The 22,565-nt window shown below is 50.2% G+C and overlaps 8 protein-coding genes; 6 read left to right on the top strand and 2 right to left on the bottom strand.

Annotated features, from left to right (window-relative positions):
* Window positions 1-3,954: 3,954 nt before the first annotated feature.
* On the top strand, window positions 3,955-5,805 carry FFUJ_12183 (related to methionine synthase reductase; the record flags this gene model as incomplete). Its single annotated transcript, XM_023581758.1, has 1 exon — window positions 3,955-5,805. The coding sequence occupies one exon, from the start codon at window positions 3,955-3,957 to the stop codon at window positions 5,803-5,805; it is 1,851 nt and encodes a 616-aa protein (XP_023434406.1).
* Window positions 5,806-7,528: 1,723 nt separating this feature from the next.
* FFUJ_12182 (oxidoreductase-like protein) lies at window positions 7,529-8,146 on the top strand (the record flags this gene model as incomplete). Its single annotated transcript, XM_023581757.1, has 1 exon — window positions 7,529-8,146. One exon carries the CDS (start codon window positions 7,529-7,531, stop codon window positions 8,144-8,146), a length of 618 nt encoding a protein of 205 aa, XP_023434405.1.
* Window positions 8,147-8,507: 361 nt separating this feature from the next.
* Window positions 8,508-10,241, bottom strand: FFUJ_12181 (related to phosphatidylserine decarboxylase; the record flags this gene model as incomplete). XM_023581756.1 has 3 exons in its annotated part: window positions 8,508-9,582; window positions 9,632-9,763; window positions 9,826-10,241. The coding sequence occupies 3 exons, from the start codon at window positions 10,239-10,241 to the stop codon at window positions 8,508-8,510; spliced, it is 1,623 nt and encodes a 540-aa protein (XP_023434404.1).
* Window positions 10,242-11,199: 958 nt separating this feature from the next.
* FFUJ_12180 (uncharacterized protein) lies at window positions 11,200-13,554 on the top strand (the record flags this gene model as incomplete). XM_023581755.1 has 2 exons in its annotated part: window positions 11,200-11,493; window positions 11,566-13,554. The coding sequence occupies 2 exons, from the start codon at window positions 11,200-11,202 to the stop codon at window positions 13,552-13,554; spliced, it is 2,283 nt and encodes a 760-aa protein (XP_023434403.1).
* An 893-nt stretch (window positions 13,555-14,447) lies between these two features.
* On the top strand, window positions 14,448-15,533 carry FFUJ_12179 (related to 26S proteasome-associated ubiquitin carboxyl-terminal hydrolase; the record flags this gene model as incomplete). XM_023581754.1 has 3 exons in its annotated part: window positions 14,448-14,469; window positions 14,525-14,538; window positions 14,598-15,533. 3 exons carry the CDS (start codon window positions 14,448-14,450, stop codon window positions 15,531-15,533), a joined length of 972 nt encoding a protein of 323 aa, XP_023435154.1.
* Window positions 15,534-15,987: 454 nt separating this feature from the next.
* On the bottom strand, window positions 15,988-18,253 carry FFUJ_12178 (related to purine transporter azgA; the record flags this gene model as incomplete). XM_023581753.1 has 9 exons in its annotated part: window positions 15,988-16,309; window positions 16,356-16,480; window positions 16,533-17,013; window positions 17,061-17,170; window positions 17,217-17,574; window positions 17,624-17,717; window positions 17,778-17,874; window positions 17,928-18,017; window positions 18,074-18,253. 9 exons carry the CDS (start codon window positions 18,251-18,253, stop codon window positions 15,988-15,990), a joined length of 1,857 nt encoding a protein of 618 aa, XP_023434402.1.
* A 1,038-nt stretch (window positions 18,254-19,291) lies between these two features.
* On the top strand, window positions 19,292-19,619 carry FFUJ_12177 (uncharacterized protein; the record flags this gene model as incomplete). XM_023581752.1 has 2 exons in its annotated part: window positions 19,292-19,423; window positions 19,473-19,619. 2 exons carry the CDS (start codon window positions 19,292-19,294, stop codon window positions 19,617-19,619), a joined length of 279 nt encoding a protein of 92 aa, XP_023434401.1.
* A 1,077-nt stretch (window positions 19,620-20,696) lies between these two features.
* On the top strand, window positions 20,697-22,556 carry FFUJ_12176 (uncharacterized protein; the record flags this gene model as incomplete). XM_023581751.1 has 3 exons in its annotated part: window positions 20,697-21,214; window positions 21,263-21,765; window positions 21,814-22,556. 3 exons carry the CDS (start codon window positions 20,697-20,699, stop codon window positions 22,554-22,556), a joined length of 1,764 nt encoding a protein of 587 aa, XP_023434400.1.
* Between the last annotated feature and the right edge of the window lie 9 nt (window positions 22,557-22,565).

Genomic DNA, 22,565 nt, shown 5'->3' with positions numbered 1-22,565 from the left:
AGGAGAATTGGCCTCGGTATCAGGAGAAGCCAGGGAACAGCGAGTCGGGTCGGTTTGCTTTAAATCCGTTAAACTTTTGACGAGGGCTCTAGCAAGCATGACACTCGTCCTACAGGTAAGTATATTACTCGTGCTATGTACTCCGTACATTTAAAAGGGAGTGAAGGAAGACAGCGGTGATGATTGAAGCGATCGAATGGGACAAGAGAAACCCCTGTCTAGTGAAGGATATTGTACTTGGTAGTCTCCCCACACGAGGTAAAATTCCAATTCCTTTCCATCTTATCAGATCGTGGCTTGCTGTCCGACTCTGACCCATCTAGCTGGGTCAGGGCTGAAGATGGCGTCTTGTCTTCCACAGTGGGACAGGTCCCAACGTCGACAAAATCTTAACAAAAGCAATTTCGTTTCCATCCTTGTTCGGACAAGTTCTTAGAGCAACGTGATATCAAGTTTGGTCGGTGAAAGGGAATCTATCCCTGAAGGTGATGCCGTGGCTGAGGATATGGAATCAAAGGGAGGTCAATGTTGGCACAGACCAGCTCACTCAGCAGGGAAGAGGGTTGTCTGACTGTGTCCTCTGTGTGCTATACACGTGAATAACACAAGGTTTTGATATGCAGCGTCAAAGAGCCAGCGAAGCAACCCAACAACAATAGGCGGTGGGTACGTTGAGCATTACCAGCAAGAGTGCATATCATGCAATTGAGCAGTGGTCAATGTGTTCCATTCTGCTCTGCTCGACAGGTTCCGAGATCGGTGAGTTTATTCGTGTACAGGATTCGTAATTAGCATGTCGCATCTCATCATCTAAAGAGATTAGATGGGATTGATAACCCCCCAATCAATCTGATAACCTTTTGGCATGGTCAAGGCTACCCGAGAGCTACGGCTCGTTGGGACGATCCGATTGGCCAAGCCAAGGCAAGCCACTTGCAAGAATGGAAAATAAGGAAAGAGTGTCCGGAGCCGGGATGTCCTGGCAATGGAAGCCACAAAAAGCAAGTTTTTCGGGTCAATAATTAATTTCAGTGATTTTCCTTAAGCTTGAGGCACGAGAAGCTGAGGAAAGTCACCGGGTCAGTAAATGTTAGTGTTAGCGCGTTCAATTGAGTTGGAGAATGGAGTAAACGAGGCATGTGACTCCCTTGGGGCCCTTTCCAAGACGCACCCCTTCTCACTACTGACACTGCCTGTGGGAGAGACCTGGCTACACTACGCCACGACTCCCGATAGAAGAAGCCGGGGAAGATGAATGATTTACCGCAGAAATCTCGCACTGCCGCTTGGTCACGATCTGTACGATTGTGGGGAGGCTGAGGCAGTCACGGCTCATCAATCACTATACCCTCTACCCCTTTACCCATCTTGGAACAGCTGCATCTGCATCTACACATCGGCTCAGATTTCGGATTCAAAGATGGGGGGGAATTGGAAACAAAACGAATCAATACTGCGGGGGTAACGAGGGGGGAACGAGGGGAACTTGCTTGACAAACACCCTTCTTCAATGAACGAATAGGTACTAAGCAATCGTGATCAACGGGCTGGACGACAACGACGGAGAAAGAGATAGCGTCTGCGGGCGCCGCCGTTATCCAAAACGAAGGAAAAGAAAGCAGCCCAACCTTTCCTTTTCCTCGGGACGCCCCACGGAAACGCTCGGTTCGGCCGTCGGACGAGTGTCGCCAAGAGGCTTTCAAACATTCGGCTGTGGACCGGATACTGAAGGGTGAGAGGAAGTCATTGCATTGAAGCGGCAAGTGAATAATGACCTGATTTTGCGTTTCTTTTTTCTCGGTTTGTCCATCGAGGTACGCCTCGGTCAATAAATCGTCGTAATCGTACCTGTCTGCTGTTAATTGTATTCGGTTGTTGGGGGACACAGATGGACGGAAGCGACAGGCCACATTTGCGGGAATAGACGGCATCTCTCTATTCTGGTGGCCTGACCCGAAAGCTGGAGCCTTTGAACTTATTGTTTCCGTTACAATGACGCCTGCCGTGAGTGGTCGGCTACAAGTCCCGGCCCTTGATCAGACAGAGCCTCATGGAAAATAGTGAAATCGTGACCGCTGGGTATTGGGCCTTTGTTGACTGATGATGAACCGAAAAGATCCGCTTGTTGAGTAGCTCGTATGATCTAACTAATTACATGAATGCGCGCCGTGCAGGTTCCTGAACAGTAATTTCCGGCTCTGTATAATCTGATCATCAGGTGTGCGCGTAGCATGTCAATGCCCAACAGCAAAATAAAGATTGAAGGGAAGTTGATCTCTCACTGTGAGAGGAGAGCTGTGTGCAGGTCATCTTACCCTAAACCAAAGTTTGAATTTTTCTAGATTTTCTAGCTTTCTAGCAAAGACTGTAATTGGCTGAGTGGCCAGTCTATCAGATCAGGAGTAATTCTTGGTCTTCTTTCACCATTTTCCATACCTACTTCATGAGTGCTGGACACAGCAACAAGAAAAAACTGACGGTTTTCGATCAGATCTTGGGATCAGAGTGCATAACGGAAGAACTAGATAGGGAATGCACAAAATACTGCTATTCGTTACAAATGCTTGATGTGTCAAGACAAAGAATTGACAATCAAGTGGCTGATTGATAAAGGTGGCACCCAGTCAAACGAACCAATGAAAGAAAAGACTTGTGCAAGCCCGGCAGCGTTGCACAAACCGGTCACTGGATCGGCAAGCATTAGATCATAGCCCGTCATTGAAAAGAAGCAGAGGGAACTCTTTCGCCGACAATCGATACGAGATAAAAAAGGCTGCATAATTGAGGCGATGAGTGCTTTAATCCGGAGAAAGGATTCCCGTGGGCATGTTTGACAGGACAGGAGAAACAATATTTGGAGATGCTGAACCCACGTGCATGGATTCGATTAGGTCTGGTGAGACAAGCAACAGCACTGACTGACTGATTGATTAAGCATTGATTGATAACGAAATTGCGACAAGGGAAGGGTCCTGTTTCGGAGCTCCTTTTGTTTCTTTGTTAGAATTGGCCAGAACAATGCAATGGACAGCCCTCAAACCCCCTTTTTTCATCATCATTTCAAAGCAATTACTATGCATTTCCTCAATCTACCTAATTATCCCGTGGCCTGTTGTTGTAAGGAGAGTTGCTAGGGGCCTAGACCGAGATCATTCAAATTCGGGTTTTGCAATGGGCTGGGGAAGAGAATAAAATGCCTGTCACTCGCTGGTGGGTGACCCGACTGCCAGGTGATTGGGTTACAAGGGATCCAATTATCGCGTGTACCTGAAAAACAAAATGTAGAGTTGATATAATTCGAAGAATTTATGAGTAAAGATTTAGTGATCAATTGGATTGCATACTACACTATCAAATGGATCTGGATGTCAAATAGAAGGCCCCAATACCTAATAAGGTAGCGATAGTGGACGTTCGGGACTGGCTACAGCGCAGTAGTCTAGGGCCACACCCCCCTTTGCCCGCCCGGTCTGATGGCCCCACGGTGGATCTCCCCAACCCGCATCGGGGGGGGGGGGCGCTTTGTGTTCTGTTCAGTTCAGTTCAGGCTCAGGTTCCCTGGATTTTTCAAAACCTCCCGCTGTCGGCCACTAGGTACCTACTATTTGAGTCTTTTGCCCCCTCCAGCTTTCCTCAGCTTCCTCCTTTCACCAGACCACCAAAGCTTCTTCATTCCAGCAGTATCTTATCGATCGATTCTGCTGCAATTAGAAGTCTACTAATCATCCAATTCACACCCTATTCGCCTCTAGACGACAGCTTTTCACTCGCACCCCTGTTGCTAGACCCCGTCATGCTCTTTGCGTCCTGACGTCGCTTTCAAACCAACATCATACCACACAACTCACCGCACAAACCGGCACGATTTACTTGCTGCGAAGAGCAATTCAACAATACCTACAACCGACTCTACTCAACGTTCAGCGGGTGGCTCAAACACAATTTTGGCCCATCATGACTGCTCCTGCCATTCGAATTGACGGCATCGTTAACCCCGCCGCTCGACCTCATCCCGAACTGATCATGGCTGAGGGTGCCCCTTCAATTGCGCCCTCGTTGACTTACTCAGACGATTCAGACTCACAAGAAGATGAGTCCGTCATCCCTCTCGAGCGCCGCCGTCGCGCATCTACACGTCTGATCGCCCAGAATGCCAGAGACATTCAGCGAATCACTGGTGAGACGCCAGCTGAATATATGGATCGCTGCTGTGGTGGTGCTTGCTGCATGAGTGACCGAAATAATGTCGAGTATGAGCAAGTTACTCTACCTGACAACGATGCTTTCAAGTCTCTCGGTCTAAGACTCGAAAACATCCCCGCCAACTTGACTGGCATTATCGATGTGCCTGAGCAAACTGTGTCTTTCACCTCAATTCCTCGGCCGACTTCCTCGCCATCAGACTCGGCCATCTCTCTCAGCTCTGACTCTGAGCCTTTTCCCATAGCCACTACTCCCAAGAACAACTACATCGTTCCTGGACCTGGATATGAGGGTGTTGACACCTCAATCCAACCCCCTCGCTTTGTTCAACCTCATCCTCCCCACAATGTCTACCCGGCCAGGATCCACAACACTCGTGAGCTCACCAAGCCTGGCGCCGAGAAGAGAACCTTCCACTTTGATCTCGATATTACCGACTACCCTCCTGAGGAGGTTTTTGACTTCAAGGTTGGTGGTGCCATTGGTGTCATGGCCCCCAACGATGAGATCTCGGTTGATGAGATTCTGGATGCCCTCATGATCCCACGATTCCAGCGTGATAAGCCTGTCCTCATGAAGACCACTAAGGGCCGCTGGCCTACCGTGTGGGGTGATGACAAGCCTCGTGAGCTCGTTACCACACGTCGCGAGCTCCTAACTTGGACCACAGACATTCAGTCATATGCCCCAACCAAGGAGCTCCTCCGTGTCATTGCGGAGCACGCCACTGCCCCTAACGAGAAGAAGATTCTTATGTATCTCTGTTCCAACGAGGGTGCTAGCATTTTCTCCGACTTCCGTGGTGGCCCGCACGTCACTCTCTCACAGATCCTCAACGCATTCCCCAGCTCTCATCCTCCTATGGATCAGCTCCTGTCTGTCCAAGCTCAGCTCATGCCACGATTCTATTCTCTTTCCAACGATCCTACGGAATCATACACTCTCCGAGAACATGCTCAGCGCCGCTTGATCGAGATTGCCGTCACAGTCCACGACTCTATGGATTGGCGACGTGGCTGCCGTGCTGGCGTTGGCTCTGGATTCTTTGAGCGACAGGCCCACAAATTCATGCGAGCTCAAGCTGCCGGTGAACGTGCCCCCCAGATCTTCATTCCCATGTTCAAGGGCCTCATGGCCAACCCTCTGGCTAAGCAATTCAACTCGGATGGTCCTATGCTCCTGATTGGTGCCGGTGTTGGAATTGCTCCTTTCCGCGGCTTCGTCCAGCGTCGCCTCAAGCAGGCCAACTGTGCCAATAAGGTCTGGGTCCTGCAAGGTATCCGAGACTCGCTCGTAGATGAGATCTACAGCGGCGAGTGGGGTGTTCATGAGGAGGAAGTGAAGCGCGTTGTCCAGAGCCGAGTGGGTACCGGCAAGTATGTTCAGGAAGAGGTTATGAACCAGTCTGATCTGGTCTGGTACATCATCAACTCTCTGGATGGCCGTATCTTTGTGTGCGGAAGCAGCAAGGGCATGGGCGAAGGTGTCGAAGAGGCTCTTTGCGATGTGGCCATGGAGAAGGGCAACCTCGAGCGCGAGGAGGCCCGCAACTTCTGGAAGCTCAAGAAGGAAGAGGGCAAGTACATCTCCGAGACATGGTAGATGTTCTAGCCCGCGAATTTATTCCAGCGAGTTGAGTGGGAAGTTTTGGATGACATTTGTTTTTATACTGAAGAGGGATCATCGGGATCATTGTAACAAGATAGGAAAAGTTGCAACCCGGCGCAAGCTGGATGGCCGCATGAAAGAAGGATGGCATATTGCATTATCTGATTCGAGACAAGAGGAGCATTGGGCTGGGCATGGTAACGGCGTTATGGGAGTTTAAAGTATAAGGTGGCAGTTGGCACAGTGCTACTATTTTTTCTACAAAAATACCCTCGGCGGCGGTCTGGACGGGATAGGATTGACAAAGAGCTTGCTCTATCCTCGCCGAGAAATGAATTCACAAATATTAAGAATCTTATCCTACCAGAGTTACCAGAGTTCCAGTGATGTTGTGACTGTATGATTTACCTATCTCGAGTTTTGAGGTATACACCATTCGTCTCCCAAGGCTTTTTACAGCAGTTGCTATTGTGCCTTGTACCTATGACCAATCAAGGATCCTCGTCACATGCAAAGTGATTAAAAATTTAAAATCTCACCAACGGAAGACATGTCAAACATGAGCCTCCCGTTGTCAGATTTCCCTTTTCGGCATCTGGTGAGATATGATAGGGCAGACGATTTCGGCATCCAATCTTAAGCGGGAGCTCCAATACATGGGTTTGTCTGCCGTATGTAGAAAGAGAAAATGGTTATGTCAGCGGATCTTTGTCCCTAGGAACCATGCGCCCGGATGCATTATTGATCTCGCGCGCGCGTATTGCAAATCATAAGCGGTCAAGACTTGAGGAAGTCTCCGAGTGAGTGTACTCGAGTCTCGCGATTAATCAGATGAGACAATTTTGGAACAGTATCAGTCAGTGACTGACTCGCTCGAGGTATGTTTTACAAGTGGAGGGATCATTTTAGAGGATGCGCAGCTGGATACGGATACCTGGGTAGTATCTAGCTGATGCTTTGCTTACATGGAATTATCAAGCTGCTAGGACTGCTCAGTGCATCTGGATGGCTGGTTACGTTTGTCAGCGGAATAGCAAGTCTCGTTCCGTTTGACATATCCAGGATTTTCCATGTACATTCACTGCTAGCTCCATGGGACATGGTGCCAGACTTACGAAGTAGACACCTATCTTTACGAAGTAGATAATTCGTAGCAACTATCATTTTAAATACAGAAAACTCCAAGTTCGGGCTTGCTAGCTAGAAGACACTGTTATTCGCAGTGATACGATTATGGCAATCATCTTAATGGATTTTCCCACTCATCATCATCCCAGTTCAGTCGTGACTTCAGGGTAACTCATGACAGACGCTAACCTCATTTATCATGTATATCCGGATGAAATCGGTCGGAAGTATTCCCAAGTCTAGCGCGCGCGAGCAGAAATTGTTAGCGGGTGGCTGACAAACTGATTAGACAGGCACAGAACCCTTCACTGATGCAATCCCGGCACCGCATTAGTCGCATTAGTCAGTGGAGCTTGGCGATTGCGAAAAGTTGGCAGCTCTTTACGAATGGGATAATGGGGTCGATATGGCGGGGCCGTTACCGTTACTTTGATACAGTGGTCGGCAACTGATTGAGGGTTTTGTTATATATATTCTAGTTGATTCCCCGTGTTGTCTGTCCATCCAGTTCATCATCAGTCTCTCAGCTCATATCACTTACACCACTTACACCTACAGCACACTTACCAACTCCTACAAACCATTCACAATGGCCGCTAAACTCTCCGCCAACGCCCTCATCGAGCTGGCCAAGAACCGCCGCTCCATCTACACTCTCTCCAAGAACCTCCCCATCTCCACCCAGCGCATCACCGAGATCGTCAACCAAACCACTCTCGAGACCCCCTCATCCTTCAACTCGCAGTCCAACCGTGTCGTCGTCCTCTACGGCGCTGAGCACGACAAGCTCTGGGACATCACTGCCGATACCCTCAAGGCCATCGTCCCCGCCGAGACATGGGAGGGCACCTCTAAGCGCATCTCCGGCTTCAAGGCCGCTGCCGGAACTGTCCTCTTCTACGTCGACAACGCCGCCGTCGAGGCCATGCAGACCAAGTTCGCCATCTACGCTGATCGCTTCCCTCCGTGGGCCGTTCAGTCCGCCGGCATCCAGCAGTACCTCCTCTGGACCGCTCTCGAGGCTGAGGGTCTCGGTGCCAATCTCCAGCACTACAACCCCCTGATCGATGAGAAGGTTGCTGAGACCTGGAAGATCCCCTCCACCTGGACCCTCAACGCTCAGCTTGTCTTTGGTGCCAAGACCGCTGAGGCTGCCCCCAAGGACTATGCTCCTCTCGAGGAGCGTGTCAAGGTCTTTGGCGCTTAAAATAACTTTACGAAAGCATGAGAAACCTGCATTTTTAGCGAGTTGCGATTAGAACATGGAGCCCCGAGCTCTTGTTTTCCCTTAATAGACAAAATTACCAATCCTAACATAAGCATTTGCATTGACACTGTCCTTCTCCTCTGACCGACACTTGAACATCTATGTTGACTACTAGCATGTACGACCGAACCCAAATCATGCCATGTTCTAGTGATGATTCTTTACAGCTAACGATACCAAAGTGAATTTTGAGATATTCTTCATAAAACGTGACATCATGTATAGTAGTATACAATTATATATATCTTTAATTATCCCAACGCTTAACTCGCTTTTTGGCTCTGCACAGCTGTACTGTACCTTACTCAATGACCCGTCCCAGTGCTTGTCCCATCTTCACCTTCTGTCCCTTCTGTACAGCCCAATCCCAGCCGACATGCCTATTATTCTCATCTGTTTTGCCTGACGGTGCCTCGAAAACGAGTACGATGGTGCTACCCAACTGGAAACCTCCCATTTCTTCACCGCGTCGGAGCGCATGACCCCGCAGGACAGGGCTGGCTGCTTCATATGTCGCTTCAGCAAATCCATGGTACACTTCACCCCTATGGGCAGCTTCCTCCGCTGCACGGTCTGCTGCCGTGTCAGTCAACAGACTATTGGTTCGGAGTTCCTTATCAAAGTTGATCACAATGGAGCCGACGTTGGTGGCACCGACTGGCACATAACTAAAAAAGCCCCAGCGCCAACGGCCTAAAAGAACCACGCGCTCGTTGAGTGTAAAAAGACCAGGGAGGGTTCGCTGAAGATATGGGGACACGCTATAGAGTTCTCCTGCAAAGTGGCGTCGGCGGTCGACAACCCAGTTCGTGGGAGAGTGAAAGCGGTGGTAGTCGCCGGGAGCCAAGTAGATGACTGCATAGTAAAGCGATGTAGTGTTGTCGGGAGATATGAGATCGTACCAAGGTCGCTCGCCGAGAGCGAGTTCGGCACGGACCTCAGAGACTGTACCAGGAGACGCGGGCATAGACTCGTCCTTTGCCGACGGAGCCTGTTTTCCAGTACCGGTGAGAAGATCGGGAAGAGTGTATGAAATGCCATTGACTTGAGCAAACTCCTCGTGTTGCTTAACGAGCGACTCCTCCTCTGACACGTCACCTTGGCTTGTTGCGGGAGTTGAAGTACCAGAAGCGCCAGAGATGCTTGGAGCAGGGGTATTCTTTCCAAGAAGAGCATCAATGGTGTATGTCATACCCTTAACTTGCTCAATGTCATTGCCTTGAATCTGGCCGAACTGAAGTACTTTTCCATCCGAAGGGCAGATAAGAGTATGGGGATCCTGATCAAGTGGCCGAGCACCGGGCTTGAGCGTACGGTAGAAGAAGGATGCGAGGTTGGGATAGACGTGGAGATCGGGTTCGGCGACTTCGTCGAGGCTGCTATTGTTAGCCAAAGGATTTTGAGCGTTGAGTTGAGGGAACCAACTTGACACCGAAAATCCAAGAATAAAGCTTGAAACCTGGGACTCGAAGATAGTAAGGAATAGTAAGTTCATTAAATCGTCCCCAAAGTCTAGAGATGGCCTTTAGGGGTAGAGTTGACATGACCTGGACTTGCCTGGGATTGACTGAGTTAGCATTGACATGGGAATAGGGGCATAAGCATTCAAGGTAACATACCAAGGGCCATCAGGTCGGATTCTGGCACGCTTCTTGGGTGCCCTAGAACCCTCCTGTCCATCTTCATTATCGAGTCTCTCCTTCTCACGGGAAGAGACCTTATAAAACTGGACGAGACCGAGGAAACCAATACCTAGACCGACAGGGATCCGGTACCATTGAATTTTGGTGTTTCGCATGGCCTCGCCGAGGCGCTGGGAAAATCTTGGTCTCTTGCCCGAATTGGAGGCGAAGGTTCGAATTGAAGAGACCGAAGGCCGTGATAGGCATCGCGATCTCGTGGAGGCCAGAAACATGTGTCGCGAGGCAGATGGCGAGTAACAATTTGTCCAACGGCCGTGGGTGTAGAATGAGTTGCGGAGCATGTGACTACCGAGCTTGGAGGAGCCAGGCCCAAAACCAAGGGTTGGAGCCATAGCGGGCAGTAGAGACTGACAGCGATTGAACGCTGCCTCCTTGCCTTTTATGCAATTGCGTACAGTTGCTGGGAAGAAGAGAGGTAGTTGAAGCCTCTCAAAGAGGACTGGACCCTTGTTTTCGATGGATGTTGACGTCAAACTCAACGATGACGATGGATTGCGGCTGCTCGAGCTTGTTAGCCGCACACAGCCAAGACACACACAGCTTCTCGGACAAGCTCTCGGAAGCAAAAGACGCCGACCGCCGAGCGACGATGATGGCCTCGAAGAGAAGAGTGTGGGTTGAACAGGGGTTTTTAAGACACTAGCCAATCAACACTAGCACTGTAACGACCTGATCTCAACAGACCGACACCGCAACAGCGGGCTGTCACTCCCCTGGCCGTTCCCCATTGCCGCAGGCTAAGGTAAGTGTGTGCCTGAGCTTACCTGAATATGGCCCCAATGGGCAAAAGGCCACCCTAACCATTGTCGTTGCCATCCATGAGGTGGTCTTCCATGTCTTGATTGTCACATAGTAATCAACCACCAACTATCAAACTTTCATTTCACCAAATCGTATTTTCACAGCGAATCACTGCAATCTCTTTTTAGCACATATTCGTGCTGCTCGCAGCCGTCGCATTTTGCCATACCTTTCTGCATCATCTGTCGTCAGACTCCCTTGACATGCGACCCTTTTAGTGTTAGTAAGACGACACAACCGACGTCAGTTAACGAGCCGGTGCTTTCTTTCAACACGCGAGCTCTCGTACATCGACAGCCACGATTAGGAAGAGCCGAAACCCTGTCGTCGATTACCGACATATGTTCCTGAGTCACAGCTTCAACGACGACAACCCGACCTGTCCTTTATTCTTCATCGCCATTCCTTGATCCCGATACTCCAGGCCACTTCATCCTCCCTTTAGCTCACCTGCCTACCTGGGAGTGGCATGCTATCAGTTTGATTATCATGGCTTCCATGCCTTCTGCTACTCGTCCTCAAGACGATGGACCTTCCGCCGCCTCTACTGCGACGACGGACGAACAGACTGTCAACCTGCAGGTCCTCTCACCGTCCGTTGGTGTGAATCGACCACTGCTTTTCCCCAACCTTGCTGCAAATACTACGATCAAACAGCTCAAGGACAAAATTCGCCAGACTCTTCCCTTGCGGCCCGCCGACGACCATCAACGACTGATACATAGGGGACACGCACTCGTCCGCGAGGCGGATACACTAGTCGATATCTTTGGCGCTGATGCGGTACGTGACTCCTGGACGGTGATCTGTCCCAAGAGCTGCAACATGCTAACTGACGACTTGTCTTGCCTACAGGTTCGCACTTCCGAACAGCAAACGATTCACCTTGTCCTTCGCGACATCACCGATGGCCCATCTTCAACCCCCAATGCGCCCTCTGCGCCACCCTCCCTCGCTGCTCCTGCTCCTGCACCTACGCCTGCGCAAGGTCCGAGTCCAACCGCTTCCGCACCACCAACGCATCCTCCACGCCCTCAGCCTCAGCAAGCTCCCGGCCAAGCTTTTGGATACCAGATGCCGCCAGGGTGGCGGAATACGATGCCCCCAACTTCAAGCCCGTTTCCTCAACCACGCATGCCATCCCCTTCGCCTTCGCACACTCCCGAGCAAGCCGCGGCTTTTCAACACCAACATCAGAACATGACACAGTGGTTGAACAGCATCCAACGAGAGGCCATGGCTAGAGCTCTGAATCAGAACCAACGAACGAGAGCTCAAATGGGAATGCGCGGCGTTGGCGACCCCAATAACCCTGGAAACACTGGTGGCAACAATAGTGGCCGAGCAAGCCCAGCTCCAGGCCATACCGTTTACCGTGAGCACGTTGGACCAAATGGGAGCACCTATCAATTCGAGACTGTGATTCGGACTATGGTACCTGGACAACAGGGTAATGGTGGTGCTAGCGGCTCAATGTCTCCCGCTGATGTACAGAATCTTTTTCGAAACGCTGATATCAACCAAGCTACGTCGGCAATGGCCAGCGCAATGCAACGAAGCGTTTCGAGCACATCTCTTCACAGCCGACCTCAACATGGACTGGCGGCGCCCATGTGGCCCATGTCCCAGCCCATGACCGGCAGTGGCCGTGGAACCCCTGATTCGTTTCTTAATCGACTCAGCACCACTGCAGCTCCCGGAAGTTTACAGACCAGGCAAGGACCTGAGGTATATATTCTCTCGTCGCCCGAGGGACCCAGAGCTTTGCTTTTAAACAATAGTAGCTCTGAAACATATATCACCCCACGGTTGCGAACTCAGACGAGTCTACCTCACCTTCGACAAGCTGCTGCTCTTAGTAGTGCCGCTCTAGATGCTCAGAGTCAACTGCGAGCGAGACACCACCACCACCATCATCACCCTCATCACCACCACCATCACCATCCCCGTTCCCAGATCGCGCCGCAGCCGATACCTCAGCCCCAGGCACAAGGACGGCCTCTGAACCTACAACCCCCTCAGCCTTTTCAGCAGCAAGCTCCGAACCTTGCGCCGCAGCAGCAACCAGCATACCCGGCCCAAGCCCAAGGCCAAAACCAGGCGCAAGAACCGGACCCTGCGGCGATTATGGCTCCCCTGATGCATCGGGGAAATCCACCTATGGCGGCGCTTCCGCCTCTCCTTATGCAGCTCTGGCCGCAAATCTGGCTACTGTTCCGGCTGGTTCTGTTTGTTTGGTTCTTCACTTCCCCCAACGCAAGCTGGTCCAGATGGTTCACCATCATTGTGATTGCGGTGCTCATCTTTTTGCTTAGCACTGGAATATTTAACGGCGTTCCAGATCACGTTTGGCAGCCTTTGGGACGACACCTTGAGAATCTGATTCCCGCTGAGCCCAGACGTCGCCAAGCTATCGCCGGAGAAGACGAGCGGAATCAGCAGCCTCGACAAAACCCAGATGCTACTGAAATGGCACGGCGACTTGTAGCTCAGCACCAAGGTCCTGAGAGTTGGCTGTTATCACAAGTCAGACGCGTGGAGAGAGCCGGTCTCTTGTTTCTGGCCAGCATCGCACCGGGGGTTGCAGAAAGGCATATAGCCAATCTGGAAGCAGCTGCACGAGCGGAGAGAGAGCGTCGAGAGGCCGAGGAGAGAGAGGCCGAAGCCGCGGCGGCAGCTCAAAATGAAGAGAGCCATGAGAACCAGGACCAAACTGAGAATCTTGGTGAAGAGGCGACCACCAGCACTGGCACAGAGCACAATGTGGAAGCACAGGCGGAGCAAGGAGTCCAGGATGATGACCAGCGAAACGAGCCAGCCAGGGAACAGCTTATTGAATTGTAGCGTTGTCCCTTACGATGATAATTTAATTGGTTGAAATGTGTTCAAGTGAGATGCGGGATGAGTGGAAAAAGTATAGACCAACGCTGCATATGACTAGCATTGGAACGAGGTGAAAAATATTGGAGTTGGGGGTGTTTTCTTTTCGTATGGAACCTCCTGGCTTAGTCCAGTTTTCTTCTTATTTCTTGCATTTCTTCTATCAGCGAAGAGATTTACCACAGAATAAAGTCGAGCCCAAGCCTTTTTGTAATTTGGTCTCGATGACATGATAGTTTTCGAAGAGTGTTGCTGATGCTGAAGGTGAGAAGGAGTGTGTGTAATAAGTTTATAGAGGCATTAACTTCAAGCTTAGTCAAGGCAAAGAACTGGATTTTTTGTTGTCAAAATTGCAAAACCCTTTCTCAATAGAATGGAATTCCTCATTCCAATGCCTGAGGATGGACTGCCAGAGATACCTAGGTAGCGAGGAAAGAAAACTCAGGATCTTGACCCTAAGCGATAAAAATGCTTAGGTATATCTAGCTGAGCTTAGAGGACTCTTGGCTAAGTTCATTTTGACACCCTATATCAAGGTCCGGTGTTTTCTTGCTCCCTGAGCTGAGGCCAGTGTACCTCGAATGATGTCGTAGCTTGTTGCTGCCTTTGGCTTTTCTTATCTTATCAGCGACTGATGATATCAGTGTCGTGTGGCTCCAAGCTCGGTTGTTTGCCGTTGAAGCTCCTACTTTTTATCTCTCCCCAAAACAACTTGATTCATCTGAGAAACGTCCACACTCTATCAATCGAACTACGTACTTTTAAGCGACTGTGTTAATTCTCGTTCCTTCAATTACCTTGCTCATAACCCCTAGTTCTAGCTAGAGTTGCCAGGAGACGCTGAACTTGTCGCAAGAATGAGTGGCGGATGGAATACCAGTTAGTTTCTGCTGCGGGCATGATCTTGACTGATATACTGACTTAAACTCTATAGTTGAGTCCGATGCGGTATGCTTGAATTATTCTGGTGAATCGTTGAGTTTCGAGAGCTAATTCGAAGCTGTCAGGGTGTCTTTACCTCTCTCATCGAGAACCTTGGCGTGAAAGACGTTCAGTTCGAAGAACTCCTCACACTCGACCCATCTGAGCTGCTGTCCTTACAGCCCGTATACGGCGTGATCTTCCTCTTCAAGTACCCGACTGATCAACCGTATGCGACACCCGAAGGACCCCGCGACGGCTCGTTCGACAATGCCGCATCCGAAAACATCTTCTTTGCTGCCCAGACGATTCAGAATGCATGCGCGACGCAAGCTCTGTTGAGTGTACTACTCAATAAGACGAACGATGTTGAAATAGGCGAGAAGCTCGGCGACTTCAGAGAGTTCACCATGGTGTTGCCGCCCGAGTTCCGTGGTGAGGCGTTGAGTAACTCTGACCTCATCCGTGAGGTGCACAACAGCTTTGCTCGTAGCAGCCCTTTTGCCGACGAGACAGACAAGACTGGCGCCGAGGCGGAGGATGCTTTCCATTTTATCGCTTATACACCTATCAACGGTACACTCTACGAGCTCGATGGTTTGCAACCGGCGCCCATCTCCCACGGTGCTTGCAGCTCTGAGGACTTCCCCACCAAGGTAGTCGATGTTCTCCAACGCCGCATTGCACGGTATGACACCACCGAGATTCGATTTAATCTCCTGGCTATGTGCCGAGATCTACGACAACGTGCGCGCGACTTCGGGGATGAGGAGCTGTTGGCAAGAGAAGAGCGCAAGCGACGAGATTGGATGTTTGAGAATGCTCTGCGCAGACATAATTTTGTGGGCTTTGCGGGTGAGGTGATGAAGGGCGTTGTGCGCAGTAAGATCGCCGAGGGTGGTGACGCTGCCTGTGAGAAGTGGGTGAAGGAGAGCCTAGAAAGGAGGAAGAATGCAGAGCAGGCTATGAGAGGTCGAGCTGGAGGTGGTGACGGGGACGGCGATGTTGATATGGGAGCTTGAAATGCTTGATCAAGGTCGTGGTGGAGATGGATATACCAGGTTCTATGACTATATTTAGGCAGACGTTCCATGATACCAGGTCTACAGTACTAAGAGCTGGTGATTCTTGATAGACGACATACAAAGAGAGCAACATCTCCTGTTGTATCACTACACAGTCCGTTTGTCATTTGCAGCACGCTGATATTCATGGCTTATAATTGCTTGTATACGTTACTACATCACATTTGACATTTCAGTATCCTGCCCCCTATCGGCAGTTCCCCTCCATCCCCTTTCTCTGGTATCGCCCATGCCAGGCTATATACTGCTCCGAGGGCGATACTGACCCTTTCAACTGTCATCATCCAGAAGCAAACATTGTCCCACAACTCCAAAATGAGGCACCAGCTCTCGGAAATTGATCGATACAGAGAATAGAAAGTGTCATACGCAAAAGTCATACGTCATACAGTCAACGCTCCCACCGTTCATTGGAGGGTGACATAGGTTGATCGCCTTTGCCGCTGGAGGCAGTCCTGGAGCTGCTGTTCTCGCGGCGGTTGTCGTAGTCAAGATCTCTCATGGCATGGCCAGAATCACCTGGCTGGTCTTCATCATTCTCCCCACCAGTATTTCGACCGTGGCGAATGGCGCGAATGAACCAAGGAGGGCGGCCTGAACCCTTCCAGGTCCAGTACTCCTTGAGATCGTACTCGCGAGGCTCAACATAGCCACGTGTAACCCAGACAACGATGCCGACAAGACCGTTGAGGACTGCGTAGACAAAAACACCGCTAAGGGCTATTAGTAGGTATATAAAGGAGAAGGTGGTCGACTTACGCGATAAGACCATAGGCTACACTGTAGCTGAAAGGGATGAATGTCATGACGACGAAAGAGGGCAGAACGTCGCCGATGTATCGCCAGTTGATCTGGGTGATTTGACGGATCATCATGCAGCCGACCTACACATCCTATTAGCTACAATTCGACACCTAAAGAAGGAATACAACTGACCAGAATTAAAGTGCAACCAGTTGCCCAAGGTGGTACAGATGCAAAGATAGGCGCAAAGAACACAGCAGCGGTAAAGCATAGTCCAGTGGTCATGGCAGTCAAGCCAGTTCTTCCACCCTCAGCGATGCCAGCACCACTCTCGATGAAAGCGGTAACAGGTGAGCTGCCCAACAAAGCACCGACAGAGATGAAGAAAGCGTCTGTGCAATACGCAAGAGTCGAGCGAGGAAAGTCACCGTCGCGAGGGTTCACAACACCACAGAAGCGAACCATGGAGTAGAGAGTAGCGGTAGCATCGATGATGTCGACGTAAAGGAAGGTAAAGAGAGCGAGGGCGAATTGAGATGCCGAACCACCAAAGGACCAGTCGAGCTGGTTAAGAGTTCTTTCAATCGGGTGCCACATAACGACTTGACTGAAGAAGTCGAAACGGGAGTCTCCCTCGTCAGTGTGTGGGAAGTACGTGATGGGAGTGTTGCGACTGTAAGATTGTTAGGTGAGATTAAGGGATAAAGGAGGAGAACAGACGGCCATGACAGAACAGAAACGAGAGCAATGCCAAGGATGAGGGCGTACTTGACGCGGAACGCCATAAGAAAGGCAGTGACAATACCGCCGCAAAAGACAGCAACCCACAACTACCTGAATAAGCGCACTGTTCTTAAAGGAGGTCAGCCAACTTACCTTGGGGCTCGACATCTGCCCTTCTGTGCACATGCCAGTCACCTCGTCAAGCAGCTCCTGGGGGCAGCCCCCAAGCGCAAGAGGAGTAGCCTTTCCACCACCGGTAATAGCACCAATACCGGCAGAGTACGAGAGACCGATTTCAGTGAGGAAGAAGCCGATACCAACGCCCGTGGCAGTCTTGATGGTAGAAGGTATAAGCTTGACAAGCCACTGGCGCATACCCGTGAGAGCAAGGAAGATGAAGATAAGGCCCTCAACGAAGACAGCTGTAAGTGCGAGACGGTAAGAGATGGGGCCGCTTCCGTTGTATCCGACAACTTGAAAGGTAAAGTATGCATTGAGGCCCATACCGGGGCTATTGGGGATCAGCACCATATCATAGTGTGAGAATGCGAGAGACTTACGCGAGGGCAACAGGGAGGTTGGTAAGAAAGCCGAACATGAAGCTTGCCAAGCCGGAGACTGCAGCTGTAGCAGTGACGATATCTCGTCGAATGTCTATTGTATGGTCAGCATCTATCTCCCCATATTGTTGGGAGTCTGTCTGTCTTTACTCACCCTCTTTGCAAGCAACATATGAATCAATCTTGTCACATGCGTGTCGATCGGTCAAGTCACATACACAAGTACCGCCAGACTGAGCGAGCAGAGCAGCCTATCTATTGTCAGCCAGCCGAACTGCGGCAAAAGAGGACCGAGGACTCATACGTTGACAGCGATGATGTATGCCATAGTAGCAAAGGTTGTGATACCAGCTCGAACTTCTCGAAAGAAGGTCGCTCCAGCAATCTCTTGAGGCTAGAAAGTCATCAGCTCAGACAATTACCAGTACAGGCAGAGAGAGAGCATCTTACGTGTCCAGTACCACTGAGGGTGAAGAAGTACCCAAAGGCTGAAGTGGTGACATAGTGGTCAACACGATCAAAAAAGTCACGAAGACCAAAGTATCGAGAGCGGCCAAGATGTTGAGCAATGTTGACATCTTCTTGGTTGGGCATAGGCGTAATGCCTGGCTGCCCTGGCGAGGTTTCCATCTTGAAGGCAATGTGTGTTTTGTGGTGTTTGCTTTGACGATGCGAAGATGGAGTGGAGGGAAATTGGAAGATAAAAGGAATAGAGGGCACTGATTAGGCGTGTGATTATGTGAAGAGGAAACGCAAGAAAGAGAGGGAGGGAGTGAGGTTGATGGTGGCGTCGATAAACGCTGTGAAGGGGAGGAGGTGACACCAGAAGAAATGAGGAAGAGAGATCCTGTCTTGCGGCAAAGTTGAAGAAGCAGAAGACTAGGCAGATTATATCAGAGAAAAGCAAACAGAGTCTCTTGGTTTCTGGCGTCAAGAGGACGAAACACCAGAGCAGAACTGCAACTGTCAGACACTGGCAGTCGTCTCGCACTGCCAACAACTTCGACGTCAGTCGGTATCTAAACCTTGAGCCCGATAAGATAAGTTGTCTCTCTCTCGCCAGCTCTTGTTACCGAATTAACGGGTATGCATCACAAGACTCGAAGTTCGAGTCCAAGTTGCGAGTTGCGCAAGATGCACACGCACATACACGCACGCACACGTACAGACAGACAGACACAGCATAAGTCCAAAAAGAACAGGAACAAAACTGAACAAGATCTATAAGGCTGCGGGTGGTTTTTGGGTACCTTTATGTGTACACAGCGTTGAAAATGTTTGCCTTGGTCAAAGGGGAGGGCATTGTTTCCACGGGCCGTCTGTGTAATATTCGTTACCTTGGCTCGAGGGCTGGACCTAGCATTTGGGCCTTGGCTCTTTGTCCGAGCTTATTGTCAAGGTGATGCGTTTGAGGCGTTGTGATGAGTGAACATGCTGGTAAACGGGCCTCATTATTGGCGAGTCTGGCATAAACAGTGATTGAGAAAGGAATTTAACCTGTGAGGATGAATATTTATACTGAACTGATAGCCAAGATACAGATGAGATCAAACCCATCTCGACAGGAGCCATTGGATACTTGAACATGGTCAAAAGACCGAGTCGATTCACCTACCACACATATCCCACCCCTGAATTCAACAGAAAAAGGTATTCTTCAATGAGATCATGACCCAGGAGGATCCCGTTTCCACCACTGAGTTCCTGGTACCGACCCCCAAGAACACGGGTTCAGTGTCGTACAGACCAGGTGTTCGTCCTACCACATGCAGCTCGCCGACGTTCGCGAAGCGAGAAGGCGTCGAGTGTGAATGGTGACAAAAGACGTGGTTGGCTGATACAGATGTAGGACAATGCCCGGTATGTCTGTAGCCGAAATGAACTGGCCCTTGCTGGTGTTCTTTGGACGTTGGATGCTGGCCGAGAACTATTCGGCGGAGGGGGTACACTCATGTGTATATGTTGGATAATCACACTTGAACAGGAGAGAACATAAGGAAAGACATACTTTTCACCATATCAAATCGTAGATTCTTCGTCCTAAGTTAATGTATAACAATATTGCTGACCATTGGTCGACATCTAATGCACAGAAAGTCGCCCCCTTTCACTTACACAGAGAGCTGGCTGAAAGTCATGTGGTCTTTTCGTGAAACCCATCGACATCCAGTATATCAATCACATACAGGCAGAGAAAATGTTCATCTTAATCAGAGACGTTTGGCATTGCCCACATGACTTGATGCTGACATTCTAACCAGGCTGTGAGGCCCTCAATGACAACTTGCTGCATATACTAACTCGTCTCAACTTCTGCTGTCACACATCCACCAAGAAATCCACAGTGATTGACTGCAGTAGGGATACTTCTAGAGCTATTTTGGGCCAGTGAATCAGGGACATGAGTAAACCTTGAACTGATCATCCTAACACTTGATCTCCTACCTAATCATCGTCCTGTCTACCAAACGCGCATAAGTGACCCTTCAGGACCCCAAAATTACTCTTTACAGGAGGTGAACAAACTAGAACGTCATTGTTGCCTCTAGAGCCAACCACTGGCTCTTTTTCTCCGAACTGGGACCGACATTCTCGTTTGACACTTCTAATCACTTGGTGCACCTGACACTGACACGCGGGTGCTCAGTAACTGTCAACCGCACACTTCACTTGATACCTACTTGAAAACAGTTTAGACTCTCTTACATCATCGTTTTGACCTTATATCAGAGGCTAGTAATAGTAACTCTCTGAAGTCCTCGACCTTTCGTTGGCCTTAACTCCTCAATTTCTCACAGCCTCCACCCCCATTCCTCCGAAAACAGACACATTCATCTCGCAACACCATTTCCTTCGCCATCAAGAATAGAAGATAAAGGTATCCGGTTTTGTTTCCAACCTCTTGAAGCTTATACGCACTCTACTTCGTAAATCATTCTTTCAACCTAGAATAGATACACTCATCACTCGACCTACTCACGACTCACTCCGATTTCATATACAACAAAACAAATCGCCCACCTTAGCAGAAAACCTCAAACAGAAGATATAAAATCACAGAGATACAAGCACAATGTTTGACGTCATCTGGGTCGATCCCGATCGCGAACTCGTCGGCGAGCATCGCGCCAAAAAGGAGATCAAGCGCGAGCTGAAAAACAAGGAGAGAGAAAAGGAACAGGAGAACTCCATCCTCAGCCGCTCAATCTCCGTCACAAGCACTCGGTCTTCCACAGAATCTCGTTTCGGCTTTCTCCGAACTCGAAATGGCAAGCATGCAAAGGGCAAAGAGAAGACTCCGTCGGGTCTTCTGACTCCAAGTCATCACTCCTCACGCTCCAACTCGGGGAGCTACCATCGCTCGGCACTTATGGCAAACTTGTCGAATGTTTCCCTTGGGGTAGAGCGAGCACTCAGAGCCAACACTCCGGTTTCCACTGATGCCTCGTCTTCACACGTTGCTAAGCGCAACGAAGTCTCACAGTCTCGACCGTCTGACTTGGAAAACCCAGACTTGTGTTCAGAGGTGCACGGCTACTCTGAGCTAGAAGGCGACCACCCTCCTACGCCAGCGGGTTCAATGGGAGATAGGTAACTTTATTACTCACGGAGAAAGAGAACACCACTGACTCCTTTCAGAAACTTCCCCGTCCCGATACTCCAGTCAGAGTCACCCAACAGTCTCGTGCCCAGTCTAAATCTTCCCAAAGAACCGAAAGCTCCCATCGTGATCAACTTTCGACCCAACGATCCTGACTCATGGCGTCCCCCAGAAGAATGGGAGTACATCGACCGACAAGCAGAAGAAGAGGCGCGAATGCTTGAGAACCAAGAAGATGTCGAGATGACCGTTGATGCAGAAGAGACAGCCCAAGTGAAGCCGTGCACAGATTTCGAGAGTATCAAGGATCAAGTCAAGGCTATGGCGGCTTCGAGTCCCAGCATGATTCTTGCGCGTATCAAAGAGATCTGGACCGTCACCGACGAGAGGCTCCATGGCGAATTGAACATTGAGCTGAAGCGATGGATGCTTTCTGTCCTAAACTATCTGGACATTGAGGCGAGGGATGGTGCTGGTGTTGCTTGCGTTGTCGCGAATACGTCTGACGATCTTGGGGTACTGGCCCTCTATGAGTCTGAAAGTGAGTGAATCAGTGACTGCCAAAGTAGCCCAGTGCTAACAACCTTAGTCACGGCGACATACCTTGCAGCTCTTCGCTCAACGAGAGAAGTATTCTCTCTGACCACAGCGTCCTTTCAAAACAAAGAGCTTCCCAACATTCACCCAGTATTGGTCCCGTCCATGACTCCCTCGACACTCCCGATTAGCCAGCACTCATTCGCCATCGTATATTCGCTCTCGCTACCCGCCGTGTGCTCTTCACCTGAGATACCAGGGGTACTCAAGAACATCAGCAACCGTCTTAGAGTTGGTGGCTCCCTACAACTCACTCTTATTGACCCATTGCCCTGCGCAAGCACACTCGGACATCGTATGCGAGCATGGCTTCAAGAGCATCTACTGATCAACCTCGAGCGACACTTCAAGTGCACGAACCCAAGTAGACTGTTCCCAGAATGGATGGGCGATGCTGGTCTGCGCGGCCAAGGCAGCACTCTCACAACCTCAAAGTTCTACGCAGTATCAGCTAGTATTCGGAGTCAAGCCGACGACAGCGATCCTTTCGTAGACAGAATTCCTTCTGAGAGAGAAGTGAAAGCAGAAGTCCGTAGCATCATCGGTCGTCTGCTGTGGATGGAGGTCTGGGGCAGTTTCGTCACCGGGGATAAATGGTGGTGGGAAGACGAAGGCTGCGTTAACGAATGTCTCCAGCTGGGCACAGTTTGGGAATACCACATGATAGATGGCGTGAAGCAAGGTCAAGAGGATATTCCAGAAGGGGTAGAAGGCCTCGAGAACTTGGAGCACTAGGGATCCAGG

Source organism: Fusarium fujikuroi, chromosome FFUJ_chr08, assembly GCF_900079805.1.
Source record: "Fusarium fujikuroi IMI 58289 draft genome, chromosome FFUJ_chr08".
Taxonomy (NCBI): Eukaryota; Fungi; Ascomycota; class Sordariomycetes; order Hypocreales; family Nectriaceae; genus Fusarium; species Fusarium fujikuroi.
Note: the sequence above shows the minus strand (reverse complement) of the source record. Positions and strands in the feature narration are given on the sequence as shown.